Source organism: Heptranchias perlo, chromosome 8 (genome assembly GCF_035084215.1).
Source record: "Heptranchias perlo isolate sHepPer1 chromosome 8, sHepPer1.hap1, whole genome shotgun sequence".
NCBI lineage: Eukaryota > Metazoa > Chordata > Chondrichthyes > Hexanchiformes > Hexanchidae > Heptranchias > Heptranchias perlo.
In genome coordinates this window covers 11,857,916-11,883,684 of record NC_090332.1, presented here as the reverse complement: position 1 = coordinate 11,883,684, position 25,769 = coordinate 11,857,916, and the positions used below count along the sequence as shown (strand labels likewise).

General features: G+C 44.1%; 1 protein-coding gene across 3 annotated transcripts in view; it reads left to right on the top strand.

The window, feature by feature from the left end:
- Positions 1–25,769, top strand: part of crim1 (cysteine rich transmembrane BMP regulator 1 (chordin-like)) — a 171,247-nt gene that overhangs the window by 122,209 nt on the left and 23,269 nt on the right. For all 3 annotated transcript variants that reach the window (XM_067988671.1, XM_067988670.1, XM_067988672.1), the window contains 3 exons: positions 14,143–14,271; positions 17,783–17,939; positions 21,251–21,372. In XM_067988671.1, the coding sequence (XP_067844772.1) occupies positions 14,143–14,271; positions 17,783–17,939; positions 21,251–21,372 (408 nt within the window). The remainder of the gene's footprint in view (positions 1–14,142; positions 14,272–17,782; positions 17,940–21,250; positions 21,373–25,769) is intronic.

The window sequence follows — 25,769 nt, the reverse complement described above, 5'->3', positions numbered from 1 at the left end:
GAAATTTCAAGCATCTCAGTATCTTCAGTAGTTAAGTGCCTGACTCATAGCCAGCCAGCCACGGGTCTTGGGGCTGCCAACCAGTGATGGTCGGTCTGTGATTCAACTGTCTGGAAAAGGTAGCTAGTTTTAGTAATGAAGAGATAACACTCTCCCCTGACTCTAACTACAGAAAGAAAGAACTTGCATTTATATAGCTCCTTTCATGACCTCATGACGTCCCAAAGCGCTTTACAGCCAATGAAATACTTTTTGAAGTATAGTCACTGCTGTAATGTAGGAAACGTGGCAGCCAATCTGCGCACGGCAAGGTCCCACAAACTGCAATGTGATAATGACCAGATAATCTGTTTTGTGATGTTGGTTGGGGGGACATAGAAGCGCTAAGTATAATCGTGCCTCCCTCATCTCAGCTTGGGTGCGTTTTGTCCACTTGACTTCCACGTATAGTAGACAAAGCTCGACATCTTTAAGCTGCCCCCACTGGAATCTCCGACTGTCTGATCACAGAGAGGCACTGCTGTCAGCAGGAGCCACAGACCATCCCTGCCTCCACCCAGCCCCCATTGGCTCATGCAAAGTGCAGAAGCCAGCAAGAGGCAAAGCAGACGGTGGGCAAAAAAAAAATCTGAAGTTACCATGACCCAAATTCTTTTAAGGAATTCGGGATGGGCGGTGCCATCACATTCCAGCTTTGAAATCTACTTACGGCAAGTAAATCTCTCAAGCTGTAAGATTTTTATTCGCAGTCTCATAGAGCAGAGTACCTGATGTCACTTGATACACACTGAGGAATACAGAATACAGAGAGCTGGGATTGTGATCGAATGCCAGCAGAGACGCACACACACAAAAAAAAGAGCAATTCTGAGCTGTCCTTTCTGGGAAGCAACACAACCTTTGCAGCATTTTCTGGAATCGAGGCGAATACATCATCACTGAATGAGACCCGGAGGTTTATATGTAAGCGTTAGGTAACAGTAACTGAATCCGGGAAAGACCAGCATTCCAACTAAAATAAAGAGCCACTTTGGTTGCTTCTCCACAAGGGAGGGAGGGAGGGAGAATCGGATGGGATGTCATCTTTTAGGGATGCTTCTTTTTTAAAATAGGAAGGTATTCCACCTCTGCTGTTTGCTTTTCTGTAATTGAATTCAATTCAGTAGAGGACAGATATAACAAAATCGCTTATAACAGAGCATCCTTTGTAACAAATTAATTGTTATGTGCAGACTTTTATCCCTGTTGTTTTATCAGGTAAACCCCCTTAAAACAAAATTGGTTTGAGGCAAAATATCAGCCGGGGCACTTCCATTCTCAATACATTGAACCTTGGCTGCTCTTGGAGACTGACCATTTAAAACACCTTTCAAGTTCCAGTAAGTGTCCAAGAATTGGTGGTGTGCACCCAGTCTGTGGCACCTGTCATTCATCATCCCTTGTTGTATACTCACTCATGTCCAGTTTAGTGAGGCAGTACTGCTTGCATTGCATTAAGTAAAGATTAAGGGTTTGTGATTCCGGACAGTTTCTTAATGATATGTTTTACTGATTGATTTTGGCCTTAAAATGGAGCTGGCTGGATCTTAGGCAAGCCATTGACTCGAAAGATCAGAACATTAGACATTTGGACTTTTGGGGTGACCCCTAAAAAGCAATTCAGAGGATTATCATCATGGGGACTAGTCCCCCTGTACTGACTGCTGTGTTCAAGAGATCTCCATGAGGTGTTTGTCTGCAGAGCAGTCATTGCATTTCAAAAGTAATTCATTGTGTGAAGCACTTCAAGATGTTTCTACATGATAAGATGTTGTGTAAATGCAAGTGTTATTATTATAATAAATTGCAGGAACCTGCAGCACACTACAAAACGATATAAATAAATCTCCAAAAAAGGTATTGGAAAGAAGACATGAAGACATTTACAGCACAACTTAAAGCATTAAAAAAAATGAATTTCAGACATTTTTAAAAGATAAACAGCCTTTTCTTTTTGGTGGGTGAAATTTGAGCTCATCAAGGTGAAGGACGTTAATTCCTGGAAAATAGAACCATTTCTGTGTCAGCATCAAGAACACCAAGCAATCCCAACAGTATACCTCAGCTCCAGAAGGGCACCTGCTCTTGCACCAATGTGGCATTTTGCACCACCCACAACAGCCACTCTCTGAGGGTGATTGGCAATTAGGGTCAGATTCAGAAGAATTTTTTCCCAAAGGGAATTGGTTAAATACTTGAAAGGGAAAAATTTGCAGGGCTACGGGGAAAGAGAAGGGGAGTGGAGAGCTCTTTCAAAGAGCCGGCACAGACACAATGGGCCGAATGGCCTCCTTCTGTGCTGTATCATTCTATGATTCTGTGATACCTGACTGTAATTGACTGGTATTTGAAATGACAAAAACCATGGGGGATAATATTAACTTTGGGCAATGGGAGGGAAAATCAAGTGAGGTGTATAATGGATGGCTAATTCGAAATTGCCCATTTTACACTAACGTCCAATGTTAAAATTACCCACTATGTAACATCTACAGAAGTGACCGTACATATTTAGGCAGTAATCATGTGATGGAGATAGAAAACGGTTCAGGATTTTCAGTTGCTTTTGCATTAGTGGAAGTATTCCTTATCATATTTTTATTAATATTTTATTTATACATACTAATAAAATATTTAAGTAAAGACTTTGCTGTCCAGAGTGGAAAATAGCTGGGACAGAGATCCTCTCCTAATTCTTGTAGCTTACGATCTGAAAGTTTCCCTCAGTAGAATTAATATCCTCTTTATTTCTGTCAATTTTTTTTGAATATTTTAGTTGAAAAAGAGACTATTAATCACTTAATCAAGGAGTTACTGGCTGGAAAGAATTACTGATACTGACAGATAGATCAGGACATCAGTCATCTATAATCCAAACTGAAACAGCGACAATTTAAAGGCGGCTCTTTACTGGAGTGATCGCAATTCCACGGAAGTTTCAGGATGTGGGGAGGTGGGATGGAATATTGTCAGGCGGTCAGCAGGCCAGGGTTGAATGGGAAAGATATGAGGATGGATAAATACTCTGGAGTGTTGCTCAATTCCCTTGGGAATCAGGCAGTATTTATGTAGAATTTTCTCCTAGGAGGAGTGCAGTAGAGACCTAGGGGGTGATTTTAGGAGGCAAATGAGGGGGCGGGGGGTTCCGAAAATCGCGCAAATCCCATTCGGGTTCGGAAGCCGGCTCCAACCTGCCGGCTTCCGAGTTTCCCAGGGACCCACCTGTGTGCGCACGGGCAACACGAAACCGGCGGGATGACAGGTAAAGAGCCAAATGTACCACGTTGAGGTACTTACGGCACTTTACCTGAGACAGAGTAAGTGATTTAAAAGATTTTTAACTTACCCGATTCCACTTCTGATTCACGCCTGGTGAAACCAGGTGTGAAGGGCTGGATCAGGGAACAAGAAACTAAATAAATAAAATAAAAAAACACACAATGACATTAAAACACAAAATGCACCTACCTTTGAAACCTGCCTCCGATGTCTCCCGCTCCGCTGTCCCCCTCTTCACTATCCCGATCTTCCCCACCCCGGATCATCCCCTCTCCTCCTCCCCCCCACCCCCGGTTTTCCAGTCCGGCGCCAGATGACCTCTGGCTCTCTCTCTTTCCTGCACCCCCCTCCCCGCGTTGCAGCTCCTGATGGCAGCCAGCCTGTCAATCAGGCTGGCTGCCGGGCACGAAACCTGGAGAGGACATTAATCATCAGCAATCAACATGCGATCGCATCGGAAACGGTAAGTTTGGTTCATGCGGGTTTGCCATGCGCCCAATCGCCCCCTCCACTGCCATCCCACCTCCCAGCTAATATCGGGGCCCATGAGAGGGTACATTGTACATGATCTGTGGAAGGGCTGGGCTTGTTGGATGGTAATCAGTGGTGGGGCGAAAGGAGGGGGGATGCACAAGAGGCCGGAGTCAGAGAACCTACAGTTTGCAGGGGTGTGTACTGCTGGAGGAGGTTACAGAGATAGGGAGGGTGAGGCCTTGGAGGGATTTAAATATGAGGATGAGTATATCCTGATATATCATGTGACTACCATGATGGTAGAAGACAAACTAGGTGGATCTTGGTGGTTTTCTTCTAGCAGTTCCTGTGAGAATTTAAAATTTGAGATGTAGATCAGTGAGAACAGTAGTGATGGGCTGTGCAGGATAGTATACACGCTGCTGAGTTTTAGGTGAGCTGTGGTTTAATGAGGGTGGAGGATGGAAGGCCAACCAGGAGAGCATTGAAATAGTCAGGTCTGGAGGTGACAAAGGCATGAACATAACATCCAATAAATCAATTTGTGTCCAAATTGCTAGAAAAATTGCATTTATAATACAGATTCTGTATCAGCACAATGCAAAAACCGCATTAAATTGGTGCAAAACTAGGCTTTACATTTGTAGGTTGTGCACAATTTTTTTGTCGTTGCTTCCACAAGGCTAATGCATAACAGTGAGTTACTAATGCTGAGGGACAGTCAAGGTGAGGTAGTTGCCATGGATACAGCAAGCAGACAAATGGTGACCAAAAAAACCCTTTTAAATTGCTTTTGGCTCGCAGGTAATGGTTCCATGCCAGATATTATCTCCTTTATATATGCAAAATAAATTCCATGCTCCTTGTATGCGAGATAAGACATTGCGCTGGGCTGCATACATTGTATAAATTACACACACACACAGAAACGTATACATTGCGGAAGAATTCCCACACATCACTGAAGACAGGATTAAGCCTCCAAGACAATTCACCCTGTTTAATCACAATGAAAATCTTTCAACACACAAGCGCACACACAAATGCGCACGCACACACATGCACATAAGCACACACATACATACACACAAGTGCGCGCACACACACATGCACACAAGTGCGCGCACACACACACACTAGCATGCACGTACACACACACATAAGTTTCTCCTGCTTCTGTGATGCAGGGAGATGCACTCAACCTTGCAGGACTACTGACATGAGCGCTACTACAATTGGCTATTGAGAAACCTGCATAGCTCACATTCCAGAGGGCTTGGCCTCAGTAAATAACTACACCCCTGCATGTCGGAGGATGCTTGAGAGAGGAAAAGAGACGTCGGAGTCGGGGAGGGGGGGGGTTTACCAAACAGGATTAAATTGTCACATTCTCTCATGGGACCAATAGGACCTGTTTCTCCGCTCTGACCCCCATAGAGACCCGTCGCTATTTTCCCACCCCTTATTCCCACGTGTGTGCTCGTTTCACCCACTACCAGAGGACAACGGTCAAAGGAGATTAGATCGTATGGCCTGTGTGGGGTTTTTTTCCCCCAAGCTTAACTACTGTTTGTCTATTCAACTGCGCTGAAGCCTGGCAATGGATCTGGGTTTATTTGTTCAGTCTTGTCTGGTGAAGTGAAAAGGGCAGATACTTTTTTGTTTTCAGACTGCATTTCTTTGCAAAATTATTTCCATTGTCCTCCGCTTGTAGCTCATTTAATCACAGGCATGCATGAAAACAATAACAGTGTTTGAATCTGCACCTTGACACAAAAAAAAACACACACAAGCCTGCCCACAAACCTTCAGGTCTCACAGCCTGCTGGGAAAAGCAGCTACCAGCTTTGACTCTTTCAGCCTTTCAGTGCCTTGCTGTGGTGTCAGCCGTGGCTCAATGGATAGCTCTCTTACCTTCTAGTTATAGAAGGTTGTACGTTCAAGTCCTGTTCCAGGAGACTTGAGCACATAAACCAGGCTGATATTCCACTGCAGTACTAAGGGAGTGTTGTACTGTCAGTGGTGCCATCTTTCAGATGAGATGTTAAACTGAGGCCCTGCCTGCTCTCACAGGTGGTTGTTATCACATTGCTGTTTGTGGGAGCTTGCTGTGTGCAAATTGGCTGCTGCATTATAACATTGACTACACTCCAGTGGCTGTAAAATGCTTTGGGAAGTCACGAAAGCCACTATATAAATGAAAGTTCTTTTGCGTGTGTTGATGAGTTTTGCCTTTTTAAGCCTGGGCTCCTGCCCATAATTGATATTTGAGCCTTGTGTGTCTAAAATTCACAAGTGCTCTCCATAATAAGGAACCATCCTTAACAAGAGCACATCTTACCCCTTTGTAGAAGCACGTCGATTTACTCATTACGAGCGGTGGAATTGCCGAGCGATCTGTGGAAATGTAACGCCAGCAAGAGTCAGCACTTTAGGAGAGATGGGGGGGGGTTAAAAAGATTCAGATGCAGGAAGAAACTGTAAAGGATTTGTGAACGGCGGGGAGCTAAGAAACACACACGTACACAAGCGGATGAATTGTGAGTACTTCATCTCACCAAACCCAGAAAGTAACTGGTGCCTGGCTGGCTGGTGATGTAGCCCTGATTACTCTATTAGTCTAACTCCAGGAATCTGACAGAACAATCTCCCATTCTCAGAAGGGGTTTTTTTTCCCCCCTCCCTTCAGGTGTTGAAGAAATAGATGCAGGTGCCCCGTGAACATAGAAAACAAACTCTCATTTGCCAAACTACAATAAATCCCACATGGAAACTAAAATAAGTTGTCATTCAGAAAGTCCTAGCCGTTCACTGCGGAATGTTGTAGTGGTTACAGCAGAGGAAGGGCAAATTTAAAAATACCTTCAGCGCCCTTAGTAGAAGAAGAAAAATATGGAGTCTCGCTCATCCATGAGCAATAGTATTGTTAACCCTTGGGGCGCTCGGAGGATTTCAAATGTAAAATGCGACAGGAAGACTCAAGGCCCTCCTCGGATCTCCCCCTTTCCCTCTCCACACCCCCCCTCCCAGTTGGGGGGGATCCTAGTTCCTGTCCTCTTACCAGGAACTAGCTCTCCCCCTCCCCACGGCGAGCTGACGGATATGCTGGTTTGAAATGTGGGTAAATGCGATACAAATAGAGGCTCTTTGTGACACTGGTTTTATGGTAGTTGCTGCTTTGTTGATTGAACCATCTCCCACTTGTTCACTTTTAAATGGTTTTTGTCTGGTCGGTATAACAGATTGTACTTTCTGATTTGTTGGTTTTAATCAATGGGGGAAGGAGTTGAACCTGTCGTTCTTTTTGTGCGTGTGGCAGACGAAAGGTGATGTAGCAGCATTGGTACGATGTGCACATGCTGGACACAAAATTTTTATATGTAAGATAGATAGATAAATAAGTAAATTGTTTTTAAAATACTAAGAATAAGAGTAACAACCAAATTAATACATGAAAAAGTAACCCTTCGGGAATGTATAAGTCAAAATGAGATTTAAACGTCAACACATATTGACTTTTGCTCTTTTTAACCACATCATGTTGATACTCAATCTCGCTGTGGCACGTGGGGTCCCCCAAGGGTTCGCATCTCATGTTGCTTCTCATTTTCAAAGTTAAGTGATAAAAAATATGCCTAACTTCACCTCTGGCTATGAGAGATTGTCTGTGCCCAGATGATTAATAGCTGGAATAAACTGAACTCTTGCTGCGTCCCCGTCGCATTTAGCAGCTGGTGCAGAAATGCTACTGTAGAGCTGTAGAGGATTAGCTGACACTATGAAGTTGAGGCTCCGGCCTACGGTTATTGTGAGACCTCAGAACAATGTCTTTTTTAGATAGGGGTGTGTGCATGTGTGCCAGGGGGATTATTTCTCTGCCCCCACCCCCTACCCCCAGTTAAATTTTAAGTTCAACACCTGCTTTTGGTTTCCATGGCAACTGCGAGCAGCCTAGAATGCCTTTGACCTTGAACTGGAACCATCTACTGACTGAAAACAATCAAGGCAAGAGAGGCTTTGCACAATGAGAGGCTCTCTTGCCAAGGAATTTCAGATACCTGGAATACTGCAGTCTGGTTACAGCAGTGCTGTAAATGCTGCGATATTTGCAAAAATAGAAAGAATGTCACACATAAGAGGCAGAGAAGCTGATGGAATGTTTTCTGGGGACAAAATGGAAAGTTGTGCAAGAGAGCTTCAAATTGTGTTTTTTTTTCCACTCTCCTGCCTTCCGTTTTATTTATGTTTTACAGCCCTCCCTTTTTCTCAACAAGCTTTGCACTATTCTATGGCCAAAAGGCTTAGTAATTCGTTCTCGGTCCTCTGTCAATGCTGTTCTTAAGTTGTCACGAAAAAATTGTACTGCCAGTTTTTTTTTAATTATTACCCTATTGATGTGCATGTAGGTGCCCTAAACTTGAGCATCCTCCCCCAGGAAGTATAATTATTAGTGACTTGGTTATTGGCCGTAACCCAAACTTAAGTCCTCATCCCTGGAGGGGAATAGTTATTAACTCGTAAATAGGCTTTTAAAAGTGGGACCTGACCTATAGGTGAGCTAATACAGTATTAATGCTATCCATTTTAGATAATATAGGCATCCCAACGTCACTCTTAATTCATAGCATCTAGCTCCCCCTTCCTTCCAGCATCTTACAGCCAAGATAAGGAACTCAGAGTGTAGGGAATTGTAGACGGTAAGCAACAACAACTTATGTTTATATAGCACCTTTAACATAGGAAAACGTCCCAAGGCACAATGCTGAAGCGTAACCAAAAAAAAATGGATGCTGAGCCAAGGAAGGAGGTACTGGGAGGGGTGACTAAAAGCGTGGAGAGGCAGAGAGACTTAGGCAGGAAATCCCAGAGCATGGAGCTTAGGCGACTGAAGACACAGCCACCAACAGCTCCTGTGGTCAGTGTCACGGCACGGTGGAGCGTCAATGTGCTGTGCCACCCATGAGCCATATATGTTTGATCTTTGAACAAGCATGGTGGCAGTGAGAAACATCCAGGGGGCGTTTTTTGTGCAGTTCATACCATGATGCTTGGTGTTTGAGAAGTTAGAAGAAACACAGCTGCTTAGTTCCTGCAGAGCGTGACATGTGCAGTTGTATTCGGGCTGTGCTGTTGCTCAGTGAATCCCCTCCGAACTCTGACTTTTGAGTGGCTTCAGAAGGGATTTTATTAACTTATAACACCATAAATGTGTTTAGAATGTGTTTTATATTTGGAATATTGTTAGGTGATTAGCTTCTAATGAATGCAGATTCACTCAAAGCTAGTGGTCTCATCTGCCTTTGTAAGACTGCCATCCTTGATTTTTAGATCCATTAAGATCTCACCCATGGATCAATGAAAGTATCTAAAGTCACATTTGCATCTCAGAGTTGCTGACAGGTTGATCCAGTTGGGATTCATCTCCACGGAGGTTCTTACACTAGGATTATATTGAGGCTTGGAAACATATTTGGAGCTTAGACTTTCAAATCCTTGCGGGTTATCGGGTAATACCCGGTCAGCAGGCCAGTTCCATGCTTATATGTATATATATATATCGATAACATATATGAAAAGTCCCGCGAATCCAGGCAATTTTCTATAATCGCCAACCTTAGTTCCACTGTTCATGTCTATCACACTTTTCTGTCGCGATTAATCTTACCTATTTACATTACGGGTGAGAAATTCCTCAGAGCTGTTCTCTCTCCCCCGGGAGTAAACAGGGTAAACTGGCAAAGTAAATCAAGTGGAGCAAGATAGCTCCAAGGAATTTACCAACCTTAAGCCTCCAAGGTAGGAGGCACTGTTTCACACTTAACCCTGAGATCTCCCAACTCTGTCTCCAAGATAGGTGGGGCCATGGTACTGTTGTCAACTGGTTTTAGGACTGTGGGTGGGGTTGTTAGGACTGTAGCTCAAATGTATGTTTAGTGAGATGCGATGCTGTAATTAGTTGTTGGCCTTGGCTCAGTTGATAGCACTCTCCTCTGAATCAAGATTGTGGGTTCAAGCCCCACTCTGGAGAGTAGGGCTCATAATCTAGGCTGATACTCCAGTGCAGTCTTCTGGATGAGATGTTAAACCAAGGTTCCATTTGCCCTCTCAGCTGGACAGAAAAGATCCCATGGCACTATGTGAAGATGAGCAAGGGAGTTCTCCCAGTGTCTTGGCCAAAGTTTATCCCTCAACATTACAACAGTGACTGTAGTTCATTGGCTGTGAAGCACTTTGGGACGTCCCGCAGTCATAAAAGTTCTTTCTTTCTTCATTTCATCTTCTCCTCCATACAATTCCATACAGGTGGATTGAGTAGAGCCATCTCATTTGGTCTGATGGCTCTCTGCTGGACAGTTTCACAAACAATAAACTTCTACAATTGAATCCACAGAACAGGGGTTGGTACAACCATTAGTCCTTACCTACTTAATACTGGCATGTGTCCAATTCGGTACCACAGTGGAATTTACCCCTACGGTGAGTCTGGTTAAAACCAGCACAGATTTAGGATTCCTAATTTGACCCAATTCCGTTCTCTTGCAGCAGTTAGTCTGCTGGATGCTGACTGAAACCAGTCGATTACAAACTTAAGTCACCACAAAAGTCTTATCTCTGAATAAACAAGCGGCATGTAAAATTCCAATGTTGACCCGCTGAAGATTAATTAAAGGGCATTGTTCGATTGTAACCAGGTGCACCATCAGTTACTTTGTTTTGTAGAATCCTTTGTTAATTTATGCTGAAACTGTAGTGCTCCTGCCTGGCCATATCAAGCTAGTGATAAATGGGCTGCACCAGTGCCCTTTGACACTCTGGCCTCTGTGAGCTTCAATCCAGGAGACATTCCTTGCACAGTAAATAGCCATTGAGTTTAGCTTGAAATGTGAAATATGCTCCCCGCACTGAGGTTTTGGCAGGTTTACTTACAGTACTGTAATAAAAAAGAAAGGAACAGGACAATTCAATCAATTTGTTTGGCTAAGTGGAATAAAGTCCAGTTAATTTTTAAATCAGATTTGACTTGAATTCACATCAATCTCACAGGGCTTGACACCATTCCAAAGGGCTCACAATGCTGGGCTTTGCCTCAGCTATTTGTGTTTCCCCCTCCCCCTTTTTTCTTTTTTTTTGTGCAAAGGACCGGCACCACAAGCATGTTCTGAGTGCATCGTTATGAGCTTTTACACCGCCGCAAGTGTCACCTTGAGCATGGGATAGCGTGGAACATTTTAATACTAAACCCTCTGCCCAGTCCAGGCTGGGAATTTAGAGAAACAGATGAAGACTTTCCTCTTCCCAGGTGGGGATTTTGGTTCTCGTCTTTTGGGGAGGGCTTCTGGTTGTGGGAGGTTCATAGGTGAAAGCAACACAGTTCATAAGATGAAAGCAACACCAACACTATACACTTATAGGAACGGGAGTAGGCCATTCAGCCCCTCAAGCCTGTTCCGCCATTCAATTAGATCATGGCTGATCTGTATCTTAACTCCAGCTACTTAATCATTGAGAGTGTAAAATATCTTCACAGTGCTGTACCTCATTTGTGTTTATGCTGTAACTGGTTAAACAGACCATGTCTCCTTCACTACTGCCATATTGTTGGCTCATTTCAATCCATTTAGGTTTAGTTCAGTCAGTTGTTTGGTGAACTGACAACTCATCACCATCCTTGACCATATGCTTAGTCTAGTTTTAATGCCACTTGTATTCATATAGCACTATATTATGTCAAAACGTCTCAAAGCATTTCACACAATGAATTACGTTTGGAGTGCAGTGGCTGTTGTTATGTAGGCAGCCATTCTGAGTTGCAAAGTCCCACAAACAGCAATGAAATAAGTGGCGCAGTAATGTGTTTCTTTCATGGTTTTGATTGAGGGAGGAATGTTGGCCATGACACTGGGAGAACTCCTTGCTCCTCGTCGAATAGTTGCACTTGAAGGAGCTGCCTCTGACTGGGTCAGGGATACCTTACTTCAGTGTATTTCACTGATGTAAGGTAATTGGCAAAAGAACCGGAGACGAGATGAGGAGACATTTTTTTATGCAGTGAGTTGTTATGATCTGGAATGCACTGCCTGAAAGGGTGGTGGAAGCAGTTTTAATAATAACTTTAAAAAAGGGAATTGAATTGCATAAATACTTGAAGGGGAAAAATTTACAGGGCTATGGGAAAAGAGCAGGGGGAGTGGGACCAATTGGGTAGTTCTTTCAAAGAGCCGGCACAGGCACGATGGGCCGAATGGCCTCATTCTATAATTCTGTACCCATATTTTGAGATTTTTCCTGTACGTCCAGTAATGAAAGATTAGCTTTAACTGTACCTACTGCAGCATCCCAGGTACTGAGCTTAATCACGGCTACATACATACTGATCAACAAACATTTTTTCGCCCTCTTTAGCAAGGGTTTATTCTCCCCAATACTTTCCTCCTCTCTCGAAGGTGGTGACTCCTAGCTGTGGCACAGTACGCTGGCCCTCAGCTATCGGTGGGCTATTTAAGTTTGTGCCATTGTTCCTTGTGAGCTTAGAGAGTGAGTAACAGTAGGCTATTTGACTATGGGAGCACTACAAATTAGCCCCAATCCTGTCTCCTAACCAACCTGCACACATGTAACACGTGCAGGCATAATTCCATCAAGTGTCACTAGATAGCAAGCAGGCACAGGGACCCTGGTTGATACTTATTGCCCCTCCTCACCGAGGGATACCGAGCCCTACTGTAGCACACCGACATTGCTTGGTTGAGATCAGCTATCTCACCACAGACCAGGGATTAGCCTGGGGTTTCCCTGGTCTGTATGGGCTCAGTGCCACACAACACGGTCCATTTACTAATTGAGCCATTGGAGTGCACTCTACTGAGGCCTATATGTAAAGACTTAGCTATGATTCGGCAGGAGCAAGAGAAAGAAAGTCAGACACATAATGATACCCATAATAGGAAGCTGACGCAATCCAATGGGATCCCCTCAACCTACGATTCCCTGTCCCCTCCATATACACTCAATTGTCCGCTGTAGAAATGAACAATATGCAGGTCTCCACGAAGGAGCCCTGTAAGTGCGAATATTTGGAAAAATGGTGTTGGATGTAAAAGAATAAATAACTAACTGGGACACATTGAGGAAGGAAGTACTTACCAACAAAGGTTGCATCCTTGTGGAATGTTGCCCTGTTAGATGAGCTGCGAGTAAGCAAAACGAGTAAGTAATTAAAATTTTAAAAAAGCTTGCATTGATTTAGTGCTTTATCACTTTGAAATGTCTCAAAGTGCTTTGTCCAACAAATTACTTTTGAAGTGCAGTGCTTGTTGCAGGCAAATGCATTAGTCATTCTGCTCCAGAAACATCCCATAAACAGGCAATGAGGCGAAAGAGCCATTAATCTTGATTTTTTTTTGGATGGTGTTGATATAGGCAGCATTGTTGGACAGGACATTGAGAGAAGTCCCTGCTCTTCAAATAGCGCTGTGGGGAATCTTTACCATTCACTTGAACCACTGGAACAGGCATACAGAACCCTGGGTTTAACATCTCATCCAAAGGACAGCACCTCAGACAATGTAACACTACTTGGAGAGGAAGCAGAGGAGATTTACTAGAATGTTACCAGGGATACGAGACTTCAGTTACATGGAGTGACCAGAGAAGCTGGGATTGTTCTCCTTATAGCAGAGAAGATTCAGGGGAGATTTAATAGAGGCGTTCAAAATCGTGAAGGGTTTTGATAGAGTAAATGGGGAGAAACTGTTTCCACTGGCAGACGGGTCGGTAACCAGAGGACACAGATTTAAGATAATTGGCAAAAGAACCAGAGGGGTAATGAGGAGAATTTTTTTTTACGCAGCAACTTGTAATGATCTGGAATGCACTGCCTGAAAGGGTGGTGGAAGCAGATTCAATGGTAACTTTCAAAAGGGAATTGGATAAATACTTGAAGGGGAAAAATTTGCAGGGCTATGGGGAAAGAGCAGGGAAGTGGGACTAATTGGATAGCTCATTCAAAGAGCCAGCACAGGCACGATGGGCCGAATGGCCTCCTTCTCTGCTGTATCATTCCGTGATTCTAATTCAGTCCTGTACCAGAGTATCAGCCTAAATTATCTGCTCGAACTGTGGTATGGGGCTTGAACCTACAACTTTCCGATCCCAGAGTGAGAGCCATGCTGACTATATCGTTCACCTGACGAAGGAGGAAGCCTCCGAAAGCTTGTGAATTTAAAATAAAATTGCTGGACTATAACTTGGTGTTGTAAAATTGTTTACGACTATAAAGAAGGGACGGGTGAGTCTGCCCGAGCTTTTCTAACACCTCTCTCTCTCTCTGCCTTTCCTCCATTGCTGCAGAGCCGACATACATCACCATTGGGCCTCCGACATGCGAGCTGCTGCTCAACTGCACGCTGACAGAGAGGGACTGTATCTACGGCTTCAAGCTGGATCACAGTGGATGCCGCACGTGCCAGTGTAAAACCAGTGAGTACTGCCTTCGTCGTTCTGCTCAATATCCGTCAGCTGCTCGAGAAGCTCTGGCATTTAGCTATATATATGTGTGCGTGTGCGCACCACAGATAGTAACGGAGACTGGACCAGTCTGAATTGCCACCTGAATCTTATAAATAGGACTTACGGTAGCCCCCTGTGTGATATGATAAATACCTCCACAAGGCTGATGCAAATGATTCACAAGTGGGTTATGGCAGCCACACAAGTGGAAATATTTATCATACTATGCTGCTGTCCATGACATATTCAATTTATAACACTTTTGTACTAGGTTTTAAAACTGAGGGAAAATATACTTTTGTGGACAAAGAAAATCAATTGAAATTCCTTTGTTGTGACATTTTATTACAGTGGTCCTGTGCCACAGAAATGATTTTTTTTTTAAATTTCCACTGGTGTTGCTTCACATAATCTCATTGAGAGGAACTGCAAAGTGCAGTGATATCTCACTTCATAACGTGCTTCATTCCGCAATGTTATGCTTTCACGGCAAAAAAAGAATTCCTTTTTGCCGTGCTGCTCTGGTGACGCCAGTGACGCAATATTCCTCTGAGCCCCACGGGGTGCGGCTGTAATTGCATTCCCGGCCTGTAGCGTGGCTTCTGATATTGGGCGGCTTTGGCAAGGCTCTCAGGCCGGTTTGAAGTCATGGAAAGAAAGAAAAAAAATTGCATTTATATTGCTCCTTTCACGACCTCAGGACGTCCCGAAGCGCTTTAAGTACTTTTTAAAAAGTGTAGTCACTGTTGTCATGGCTTCCCACTGTGCAATGGGAGCCACATCCGGAGTTCTCTCCTGATTGGAATTTGCGGATCGACCTAGCAGGGAGGGAGTCTTTACTTGAGGGTTTCCATGCCAGCAGGAAAATTGGTGTTCTAAAATAATGCTTCTGGTACTAGGGTTCAACTTGTTCCTTTAAAGATTAATGGGGCAGGAAAGCCTTAAAAAGAGTGGTTTCAGTAGAAAGCACCACTTAGGTTTCCAAAATGGCTTTGTGAGTTTATCCAGTGAGTGACTGAGGCACTTAGACCATGAAGCTCCCAGGTTCAGTCCCCAGTTTACCTGGGGTTGGCTGATCTCAGTAGTAGCAGATGGTGCTGCAATTGATCTCAGCATCTCTGTGCTAGGGAGGGGGTAAAGAAATTGGGCCTGGTTCCTGCTGCTGAATGTTATAGAGTGGCCCCATTGCAGACCTGTGGATGTTGGGCAAGGACGCAATTGAATTCAACTAGGATGTTTCCCCGTTCCCCCCCTCCCCCCCCCCCCCCCCCCACCACCACCATGGTCGAACAGCTTGTCGACACTCTCACACAGGGAGGATGGTCACTTGGATAAGGTGCTAGAGGGCACTCGATGTCCCCATGGAACTATACTCCAGCAAGGAGAGGAAGGGATTAAGATACATAAAGAGGAAACTATCACCTCCGCAATTTAAACACGCACAAAAATTGCCCCCGTAACACATGCTTGGAGTAGCTTCGGGCGCCCGTGGAAGCCTTAAAGGTGGTTAAATACTTCATGAACTTATACCTCCTCGGGATAAGCTGCTCCTTTTTCTTTCCTCCTTTGTTACAGAGAAAGGAGTACTTTTAGTGGAAACCCACCGCTCACCACACCCCCCACCTTAGGCATTCTTTCTCTTCTCGCGTTTGGTCCTGTCTCTCCCAGCTGCGAGCAAGGAATACCAACTATTTTTCAGGCTGTATATAACCCAAAGCTGGAATGTTTTTTTGTTCAATGAGCAGGCTTCAAAGGCCCAATAAAAATTCCACTTGCCACATTGTTATGGAAAAAGTGTATTCCCACAATGCATTGTGTTAATTAGCCTGCTGGAAGGTCATTGTAAGCTGATTCATTAGAAAATATTTGGGTTGGGCTACAATTAAACGATCAAAGGTGTTTTTTTAAATCTTTAGCCTATTTAATGTATTTCTCTGACTGCTGAGACTGTACGGTCTTAAAGGGAAAACTGTAGGGTATCTTTCTTATAAAAGTGAGTAAACTGGTAAAAGTGAAGGGTCAAGTCCCACAGTCTCAGAATATCACAAAGGTTCAAAGGGATGAGAAATAAGCGAGGTAAATCAGGACGTCCCTATTAGGTGAAAGGGACATGGTAAAGAAAGGAAAAACCTTTTTTAAAAATTTGCTCTCGGGATGTGTGCAATGCGGGCAAGGTCGCGTTTATTGCCCGTCCCACATTACCCTGAGATGGTGGTGATGGACCCTCTCCTTGAACTGCTGCAGTCCTAGTGATGATGGTCCTCCCCTGATCGTGTTAGGCAGGGAATTCCAAGATTTTAACCCAGCAATGACGGAAGGATCCAGAGCATACGTCCAAGTCAGTACGGTGTGTTACTTGGAGGGGAATCTGGAGGTGACGGTGTTGCCCCATCACATTGCTGCTCTTGCCATTCTCAGTGGTAGAAGTTGTAGGGGAGTTGTTGCAGTGCTTCCTGCAGGTGGTACGTACAGCAGCCACAGTGCAGAAGTGGCATCATTCTACATAAGCAAAAAAAAAAATCAGGCAGAATAGTTAAACAGCTTTTAATCTGCAGCACAAAGCACCGTGAGAGTTTATATTCCAGGATGGAACGGAGCATCACTACTCTGCCGTGGTGTATCACAGTGTGGTCTCTCTCACACGGTGAGCTTTTGACATTAACAATGTAGTTAGGCTGGGGGTGGGAGCGGATGGGGAGAGACTATGTACAGACGATGCCTGCTTTCCTTCAAGGATTAAGGGAAGAGGTGGGAGAAAGTAATTGCAGCTGTTTTTTTGCACTTCAACTAAGAAATTAAACCAAGGTCCCACCTGCCTTTTCGGATAGGCATAAAAGATCCCAGTCCACTAATTGAAGAAGAGCAGTTGGTTCTCCCGGTGTCTTGGCCAACGTTCCTCCCTCAGCCAACACTGCCAAAACAGATTATCTAGGCATGCATCTGATTGCTATTTGTGGGACCTTGCTGACTCGAAGTTGGCTTGCCACCTTTGCCTACAAAACAACAGTGACTAACTTGAAAAATAGGTCATTGGCAATGAAGCATTTTGGGACATCCTGCGGATATAAAAGGCGCTACAGAATTGTAATTTATTTCATTTTGAGTCCAGGTGGCACCAGAACAGCATTGGAGCTGATGCCTCCTGCTTACCCACTAACGTGACAACTGGGAACAGTGCACACAGTATGGGCAACCAAAGCAAGGGGTAGAACAACACTTGTTTTAAATGAGGATGGACACCAATTTTAGATTTAAGTCACCCTCGAGATCTAGTTTCCTTACAGTACTTTTACTGAAAGGCAGAGCACATTCCTACATTACACTTCAAAAAATACTTCATTGGCTGTGAAGCACTTTGGGTCATCCGGAGGTCGTTAAAGGTGCTATATAAATGCAAAGCTTGCTTTCTTTTCTTTCTTTAAATGACATTTGTCTGATAACACCGAGTTTAATCTAATTTTGTTTTGAACCTCTTTTCCAGGAGAAGAGCTTTGCACGGGTCTCATATCAGGCTGTGCTTTGGACTGTCCCTTTGGCCTGCAGACTGATGTACACGGCTGTGAGATCTGCCAGTGCCGCGCACGACCAAAGAAGTGCAAGCCGGTGGTCTGTGACAAGTACTGTCCATTCGGATACATGTACGTGCAGGTGCTTTCTTACCGGTGTGAACCTGTAGGTACTGATCGTTACACAGAGCATACATTACAATGGGGGTAACTTTCAACTTCGGTGAGACGGGGGGGGGTTGTAAAGCTAGCGGCATCGGATCGGCTGCCCGTTATACACTCCGCCCTTTTGTTTCTCTTTTCCATTGGGGGTGAACGACGCTAATTTTATAGTGGGTCACACATTAGGAGTGACGCTTGCTTGTTTCGGTTTAGAAAATGTGAACCATTTGGCGTCTAATAAAAAAAGGTTCCGTCTGTTTAAATGAATTTGCAACCAGCTTCGCACTTACTGATCTTAAAGGTCCCTCTTCCCATGTCCCCAATGCTGAATACCCTGCTGATATTACATACACAGAATTACATAGAATCGACAGCACAGTAACAGGCCATTCAGCCCAACTGGTCTATGCCGGCGTTTATGCTCCACATAAGCCTCCTCCCACTCCATTTCATCTAACCCTATCAGTGCATCCTACTATTCCTTCCTCATGTGTTTATCTAGCTTCCCCTTAAATGCATCTATACTATTCGCCTCAACCATTCCATGTGGTAGCGAGTTCCACATTCTAACCACTCCCTGCATAAAGAAGTTTCTCCTGAATTCCCTATTGGATTTATTGGTGACTGTCTTATATTTATGACCCCTAGTTTTGGTCTCCCCCACAAGTGGAAACATCTTCTCTGCATCTACCCTATCAAACCCTTTCATAATCTTAAATACCTCTACTAGGTCACCCCACACAGCCTTCTCTTTTCTAGAAGAGAAGCGTTCACAGAAAATAAAAATCACATTGCTTTACATCTATTTGTCTATAAATCTCTAAAGTCTTGCAAGTTTCACATGCCTGTCGTATCTCAGAGAGTCACACTTGGAAGCATGTGTCACACTCGCACCTAATTGGCTCATTTTCATAAAACATAGAATCATAGAATGGTTACAGCAGAAAAGGAGGCCGTTCTGCCCATCGAGCCTGTGCCGGCTCTTTGAAAGAGCAATCCAGTTAGTTTACCATTTCCCTGCTCTTTCCCTGTAGCAACAGCAACAAATCAGAACCAAATAGATGGAGAACCTACCAATGAGAAAAAAATATATAGACAAATTAAAACAGTAATTTCTTGCTGGTTTCTTCCAGCTGCCAAACTGCAAACTGCCATCAGCAATTCATCTAAATCTGTATTTACAGTAATTAGACTTTGTGGCCTAAAAAAGGCAGTTAAACACAGATCCACCCTAGCAGCAGAGAAATACACTGCATTCCATGGTATGATGCTACTGTGGTTGTAAAACAGCGAATGCTGACTTACAGTGCTTTCAGAGATCCATAATTAACTATAATATGTGGCATTTCCCTGTAACCTACAGAATAAACGTCTCACTGCAGCATGATTCACTGTCACTGTGGTGTAGCACTTATCGCCTTTAACATGCTCCTAGCTAAATGTTATTGACCTGCAACAGGCTCCTGGCTATGTATTATTGCCCTGTAATGGTCTCATATCTATGTGTTGTTGGTGCCCCAGATGCAATCAGTGATCTAAGTACACAGCAGGGATGAAACCTGGAACTTGCCTGGTCTGGAAAGATCATTGCCACACCATGTGGTGCATTTACTCACTGAACCATCACAGGAGCATTTCTTTTTTTTTCAATGAGGCAGAAAGATAAAAAAAAATCGTGGATTCCATCAGATCTGCAAAAACAAAGCAAAGCATTTTAGCAGACATCACTGTTATCAGTGCTCAGATCGCAAGCCGTGCCTAAGCGGTGTAATTATTTAATAAAACAGATAGTATCTAAATGCTGAAGTGAATGCCTACGATTTAGGGAGAAGCTAAGATTCAAAGATATATGAGTAGCAGCCTGAGACGGTGGGGTGTGGGGGGAGTCGTGTTTTACAGCGCTCTCAACAAAACATGTTGTTTACAGCAAGCTGATCGTTTTCGAGAATGGTATGTTGGCAAGCTGTTCAACTATTGATGCCATTGCAACCAAGCCCATTCCTGCCCTTCTCCAATGTCAACATGCGCACTTTTTTTGCCAAAGTTCACTTGAATGCGATCAGGAGTGAGAACTCTGAGTGATCTCTCCTTCCCTAGTCCAGGCCGAAACTGGCTGTGAAAAGTTATCGAGTCCAGATGTAAGAGAGCTGGAGTAACAGACAGAATTGATACATCACTATATTACTAATACAATGACTACATCTCCACTGATGTTAATCCAACCCTTTCATACTGATATGTTCAGTGACTCCTCCAAGCCAGTTTCCCCATATTGAGCATGTATATTTAACCAGAAATGATAGAAGGGAAAGTTTATTAAAATGAATCCTTATCTTTCAGATTTTTAAAAAATGCCTTTAATGGATACCGATGTAAGAATCCCTTTCTCTAAGTTAGTTAATATTTTGTTCATTGTCCTGTTAAAAAAACAAAATTCCGTCTACTACTTATCTTTTCCAGGTCTCTGCCACTGTCACTGTGCAACCAGCAACTAACGGGCCCAGCTATAATTTTTCTTCCAATTGTTTGTTAAGGGAAGATTTAAGAGAGGTATTCAAAATGATGAGGGGTTTTGATAGAGAAACTGTTCCCAGTGGCAGCAGGGTCGGTAACCAGAGGACACAGATTCAAAACAATTGGCAAAAGAACCAGAGGGGAGATGAGGAGAAATCTTTTTACACTGCGAGTTGTAATGATCTGGAATGCACTGCCTGAAAGGGCGGTGGAAGCAGATTCAAAAATAACTTTCAAAAAGGAATTGGATATGTACTTGAAGGGGGAAAAATTTGCAGGGCTATGGGGGAGTGGGACTAATTGGATAGCTCTTTCAAACAGCCAACACAGGCACGATGGGCCGAATGGCCTCCTTCTGTGCTGTGTCATCCAGTGTTTCCTCCTTTTCTGTTCTTACGTTGCTGCCTTTCACCCACCATCTTCCCATTGAGTTGCGCAGCTGAGACTCAGCAACCCCTCCACATGAGGAATCAGGGGCATGGACCCCTATTGTTACCCCACTGTGTCCCGGGACTCCAAACACAATGGGCCACCACACTCCCATCAGGCGCGTCTTCCCTTTCCACCTATTAATTGGCAGAATTGGCAGTGCGTTGAATCTGAGCTTCAAAGGGTAGAAGTTTTAAATTACATTCTAAGTAAGTGCATGTTTCCCGGATTGTAGTTTGGAATTGTACCTTTGAAGGAAAATGCATTTATTAAATCGTAATGGGTAGATTTACTTGTTTGGGAATTACTTTCTTCAACACCTTTTCTTTTAAAAACAGGAAGAACAAACATGGCTGTGATATCTGTCGCTGCAAGAAGTGCCCAGAGCGTCCATGTGACAAGTATTGTCCAATGGGATTCGAGCAGGACATTTATGGCTGCCTTATCTGCAAGTGCAGAGGTAGGGGAGCAAATTGCTTTTACCTGGTGTATTGAGCTGTTGTCACAGTTGGCTTAAGGAAGAAGACAATAATTATCGAGAGTTAATGTGAATCGCATTTTTCTGCCTAAGGAAAATTGTAGTGTCTGTTCTCCTGTTAATTAAGATAGTCATCTTCAGCAAAGGTACCTTTTCTGGAAGGGCTTTGATCCTACTCAGCTCCCTTAAGGGAAGAGGATAACACAAGCTAATCACTCATATAGGAAAGGTACCCTTACATATTACAGACTGTCTCTCAGGAGGACTTTGGTACGCAGGTAAGCGCAAGGAATGAGAATTCCATTGAGTACTTATATCCTGGTTTTAAGTTTTTATTTTGTGTTCATGGATTTACTGTGTAAATAAGAGGCCTCTTCAGCTGACTCTTAATTCACCTGCTGAAGTGTCAGAGGCCTGTCCAGTGATGGTTCCACAGACTCTGGCAGCCTTCAGGTACCTCACCTGAGTCAACACCTTTCATGTGTGAGCCAGTACAATCAATACTGACAAGGTGGTGTTGGGGAGGAGAGGGGCAGCGTGGGGCAGTCATCGCAGCTGTCCCGTTTTGGTTTTTTTAATCTCCACTGAATGTTTCGTATGTTCTAGTGCACACTCAAAAAATTGAATACAGACGCTCGAGCAATGACGTGTTATGGAGCTGACAAATTGCAAACGGATCCACTTGATCGCGTCACCCCAACGAGTTTGCTCCACTGAATTGGCCGGACTCTGCGCTCTGTGAAGGAGTCCTGTAAATGCCATTACCTCAATCATTTCAACAATTGAGGGATTATTTTTTATTTAATTGTCGCTTATTAGCTGGGACTTACCTCTTAACTACTATAGGAATGGGAAGCACTCACTGTGTTATGTCTATTCCTCTTTATTTGCATCATGCCAAGTTGAATTTTGTTTTACCCATCTGCCTTGGGACGTTTTACTACGTTAAAGGCGCTATATAAATGCAAGTTGTTGTTGCTTTAGAACACTAGGATTTCTTCCACTCCCCAGCCCCCCTCCTGCAACAGACTGAGCATACACAAACTGATGGGTTTACATCCCTTTCTACATTAAAGTGGGGGGGAACATGAGAGAAATGAAGATGGGCTTTGTATAAATGGGTCTATCTATTTTCTACATAAAAGCTTTGCTTGTAATGCTTGCATATTTCCGAGACACTTTTTTTAAAAAAAAACTATTTCAGAAAGAAAGTAATTGACCTGTAATTAACCTCAGGATGTGACCAACTGTAATTGGCCTCAGGATGAGCCTTTTCACTGCAATTAGACTTTGCAGCCTTAAAGGGAGAGCCTACTTTAGCAGCAGAATAGCACGTTGTGCATCACATGGTATAACTCTCCAGTCCTTATAAAACAGCATATTCTCTGACTTTGCCATGAGCAATACTACGGGAGATCTGCTAGTATTGTGCTGCAAAGTTCAGTGAGCCTCTGTGTATTCTGTCTCTGAAGAGAGAAGCAGGAAGACAACATTGAGAGCCGTGTTTTCCCTTTGGTTTTTTTTAATAAAAGAGATTTTACTTATTTTTTGTTTGAAGACTTAAGTTAAGAATGTAGCGCAGTGTCCACGATAAGTTACGGCCTTTGCCTACGAGCATTAGAGAGCAGAAAGGTCTCAGCTATGTTGAATTAGCTGATCCCAGCCAGAAGACTTCAGCCCCCCAGTGTTAGTTCTAAAGAGCCAGGGCTCGCGTTCTTAATCACTATCCTCTGACATAAAAACAGAAAATGCAGGAAAACACTCAGCAAGTCAGGCAGCATCTGTGAAGAGAGAAGAAGAGTTAACTTTTCAGGCCGATGACCTTTCATCAGAACTGGAAGATGTTAGAGATGAACGGCTTTTAAGCAAAATACAGAGCGAGGAAAAGATGGGGGGGGGGTGGAGGGTGGGAGGCACGGAAAGAACAAAAGAGAGAGGTTTGTGATAGGGTGGAGGGCAGGAGTGATTAAATGACAAAGGGGCTGATAGTGCAAGGCAGAAGGCCCCCTAGTATCCTCTGACCCCTGGTGAAGGTGCAGGGGTATGGACGCCAGGTAAGGACACCATCAGAGCTCAACGTTGCCGCCCACTGTAGCAATCGGGAGCCGCAACCCGGGCGAGGTACTGGAGGACATTTGGCGCCTGTGGAAACGCACCCGCCATGAGGGGGTCCTGTGCCTTTAGGGGAGGAGAGGAGGTGAAAAGAAAGATGAAGAGAGATAAAAATAAGAACACATCACAGTGTATCCCTGACCTAATTTGAATCTCTCCAAGGAGCCTGCTAGCACAGTCACGTTAATCACTTCACTTCAAACCACTTGAAGCCAGTGAAGCTGTCGTGAATAGGAATTTATTTAGGTCATTCGTTTGATCAGTGACTCTGTATAAATAGTTAAATATCCAGCCCATTTTTTTAAAAAACAGTTTTGAGCACGTGGCCTGCTATGTCCTGAATCGTTCTTTTTTTTTAAATGACTTTATGTTGAATTCCCCTAATGGCCTCTGGATAGGTTCCAGCTCCCGGTCGCTATCCAGGTGAGCCCTGCAGGTGAACCTTAGGTGGGGGCCAGGATTGGACTCTGCTGCAATGCCCCCCATGCTCAAATAGTACTGCCAGCACTAACTGTCTGGGCTCACATGTGAAGAATGGTAGCAGAGGGCAGGCAGCCAGTGTCTCTGAAACTACCCAAAGGAGGCAGCCCCTTCAGGGGAGAATATTTCAGGGAGGGAAGTATTTGTGCAGACTGGAAGTTTAAATATGATTTATTACCCGATATCTTTTCTCTCACACACAGATGCATGCAGGTATATTTTTCAGTGATTTGTGAAAAGGCATGTTCTAAGTGGCGGGATTATGAACTTCAAATTCAGTTGAAATAGAAAGTGACAGTGAGGAAATTTGTTCAGGAGCCAGATGTCCAGATGCATCTTATCAGTAGGATAAACACTTGGATATTTGGACAGAGCTATTTGATGGAGCAATTGATTTCAGTAAGTTTCTTGTCACCACAGTTAACGGGGAACTGGCCTGCAGTTTCCTGGCCCAATTAGCCTAATATTCAATAACTAGCAGTCCCGGGGTTCATGAGTTCAGTCCCAGCAATCACTGACTTGATGTCACCACATGAAGGGGCATCCCAAGTTTTACACTATATGGTGCACAGTGATATGTAAAAGCCCTGAGTCACAATGTCCATTTCTCCTCATGAGCCTGGATGTACCTGATATAGATTAACTCTGTGGCAACATCAAACACATTGATACTCCAGCCTAACACTGGGTCGATGCCCATCTGTTCAAGGTGATTCTCCAGTCTCGGTCATGCCTTCATGGGGAAGAAGTCAAAGAGAACCAAATCCTCACAGGAAAGGACAAAATCGTCCTCAAGCTTAGCGAGTTTATCCAGCAACTAGCCATACAGACCAGGAGGGTCCTAGGTTCAATTCCTAGTCTGTTCTGAGTTAGCCAATTTCAACCACGGCAACAGTAAGGGGAGCTATGAGTTTTGTGTCAGTGCCCCAGGTTAGACAGGGGAATATCAGCCAGGGTTTCCACTCCTGATCACAGTCTACCAACCCCTGCTGGTAGTGTGAGTGTATGTGTGTGGATGTCAGGTGAGGATAGGATCAGGCTCAGCTGTGATCACCTCTCCATGGTTGAATAGCCGGTTGATGTTCATTACCTTGGCTCACATAAATTATGGCCATTTTGGTGAGATGTCAGAGGGCAGCCAGCACCCGTGCGACCGCACTCCAGCAATTGTACCCTAGCAAGGGGATCTAGGTGACAGCATGGGTAAGACACTGCCTTCTCACCTTTTGGTCCTGGACCCAAATCCAGCCCAAATTGATAGGATGAAAGTCTTCTCTGGCTGTAAGGATCCTATGTGAAATGAGGTTGTGCGGTCTTGATCCAGCTCCAAGTGGGCATGGACCAGAACACAAAACTGACCCTAATTTGACACTAACTAATAATCTCACTCAGAGAAGTCACATTAAGGCTGGTGTGGGGAAGGGAAAAAATGTCATACTGTGCACTAGGGGCTGAGGCATATCGTTGGGGCAGAGTAAAGGGAGCTTCTAGTGTCAGCCTTGGCTCAGTTGGGAGCACTCTCGCCTCTGAGTCAGAAGGCCCCACTCCAGAGGCTTGAGCACATAATCTAGGCTGACACTTCAGTGCAGTACTGAGGGAGTGCTGCACTGTTGCAAGTGCCATCTTTTGGATGAGGCATTAAACTGAGGCCCCATCTGCCCTCTCAGGTGACGTAAGAGATCCCATGGTACTATTCGAAGAAGAGCAGGGCAGTTCACTCAGTGTCCTGGCTAATATTTATCCCTCAAACAACATCACTAAAACAGATGTTCATTATCACCTTGCTG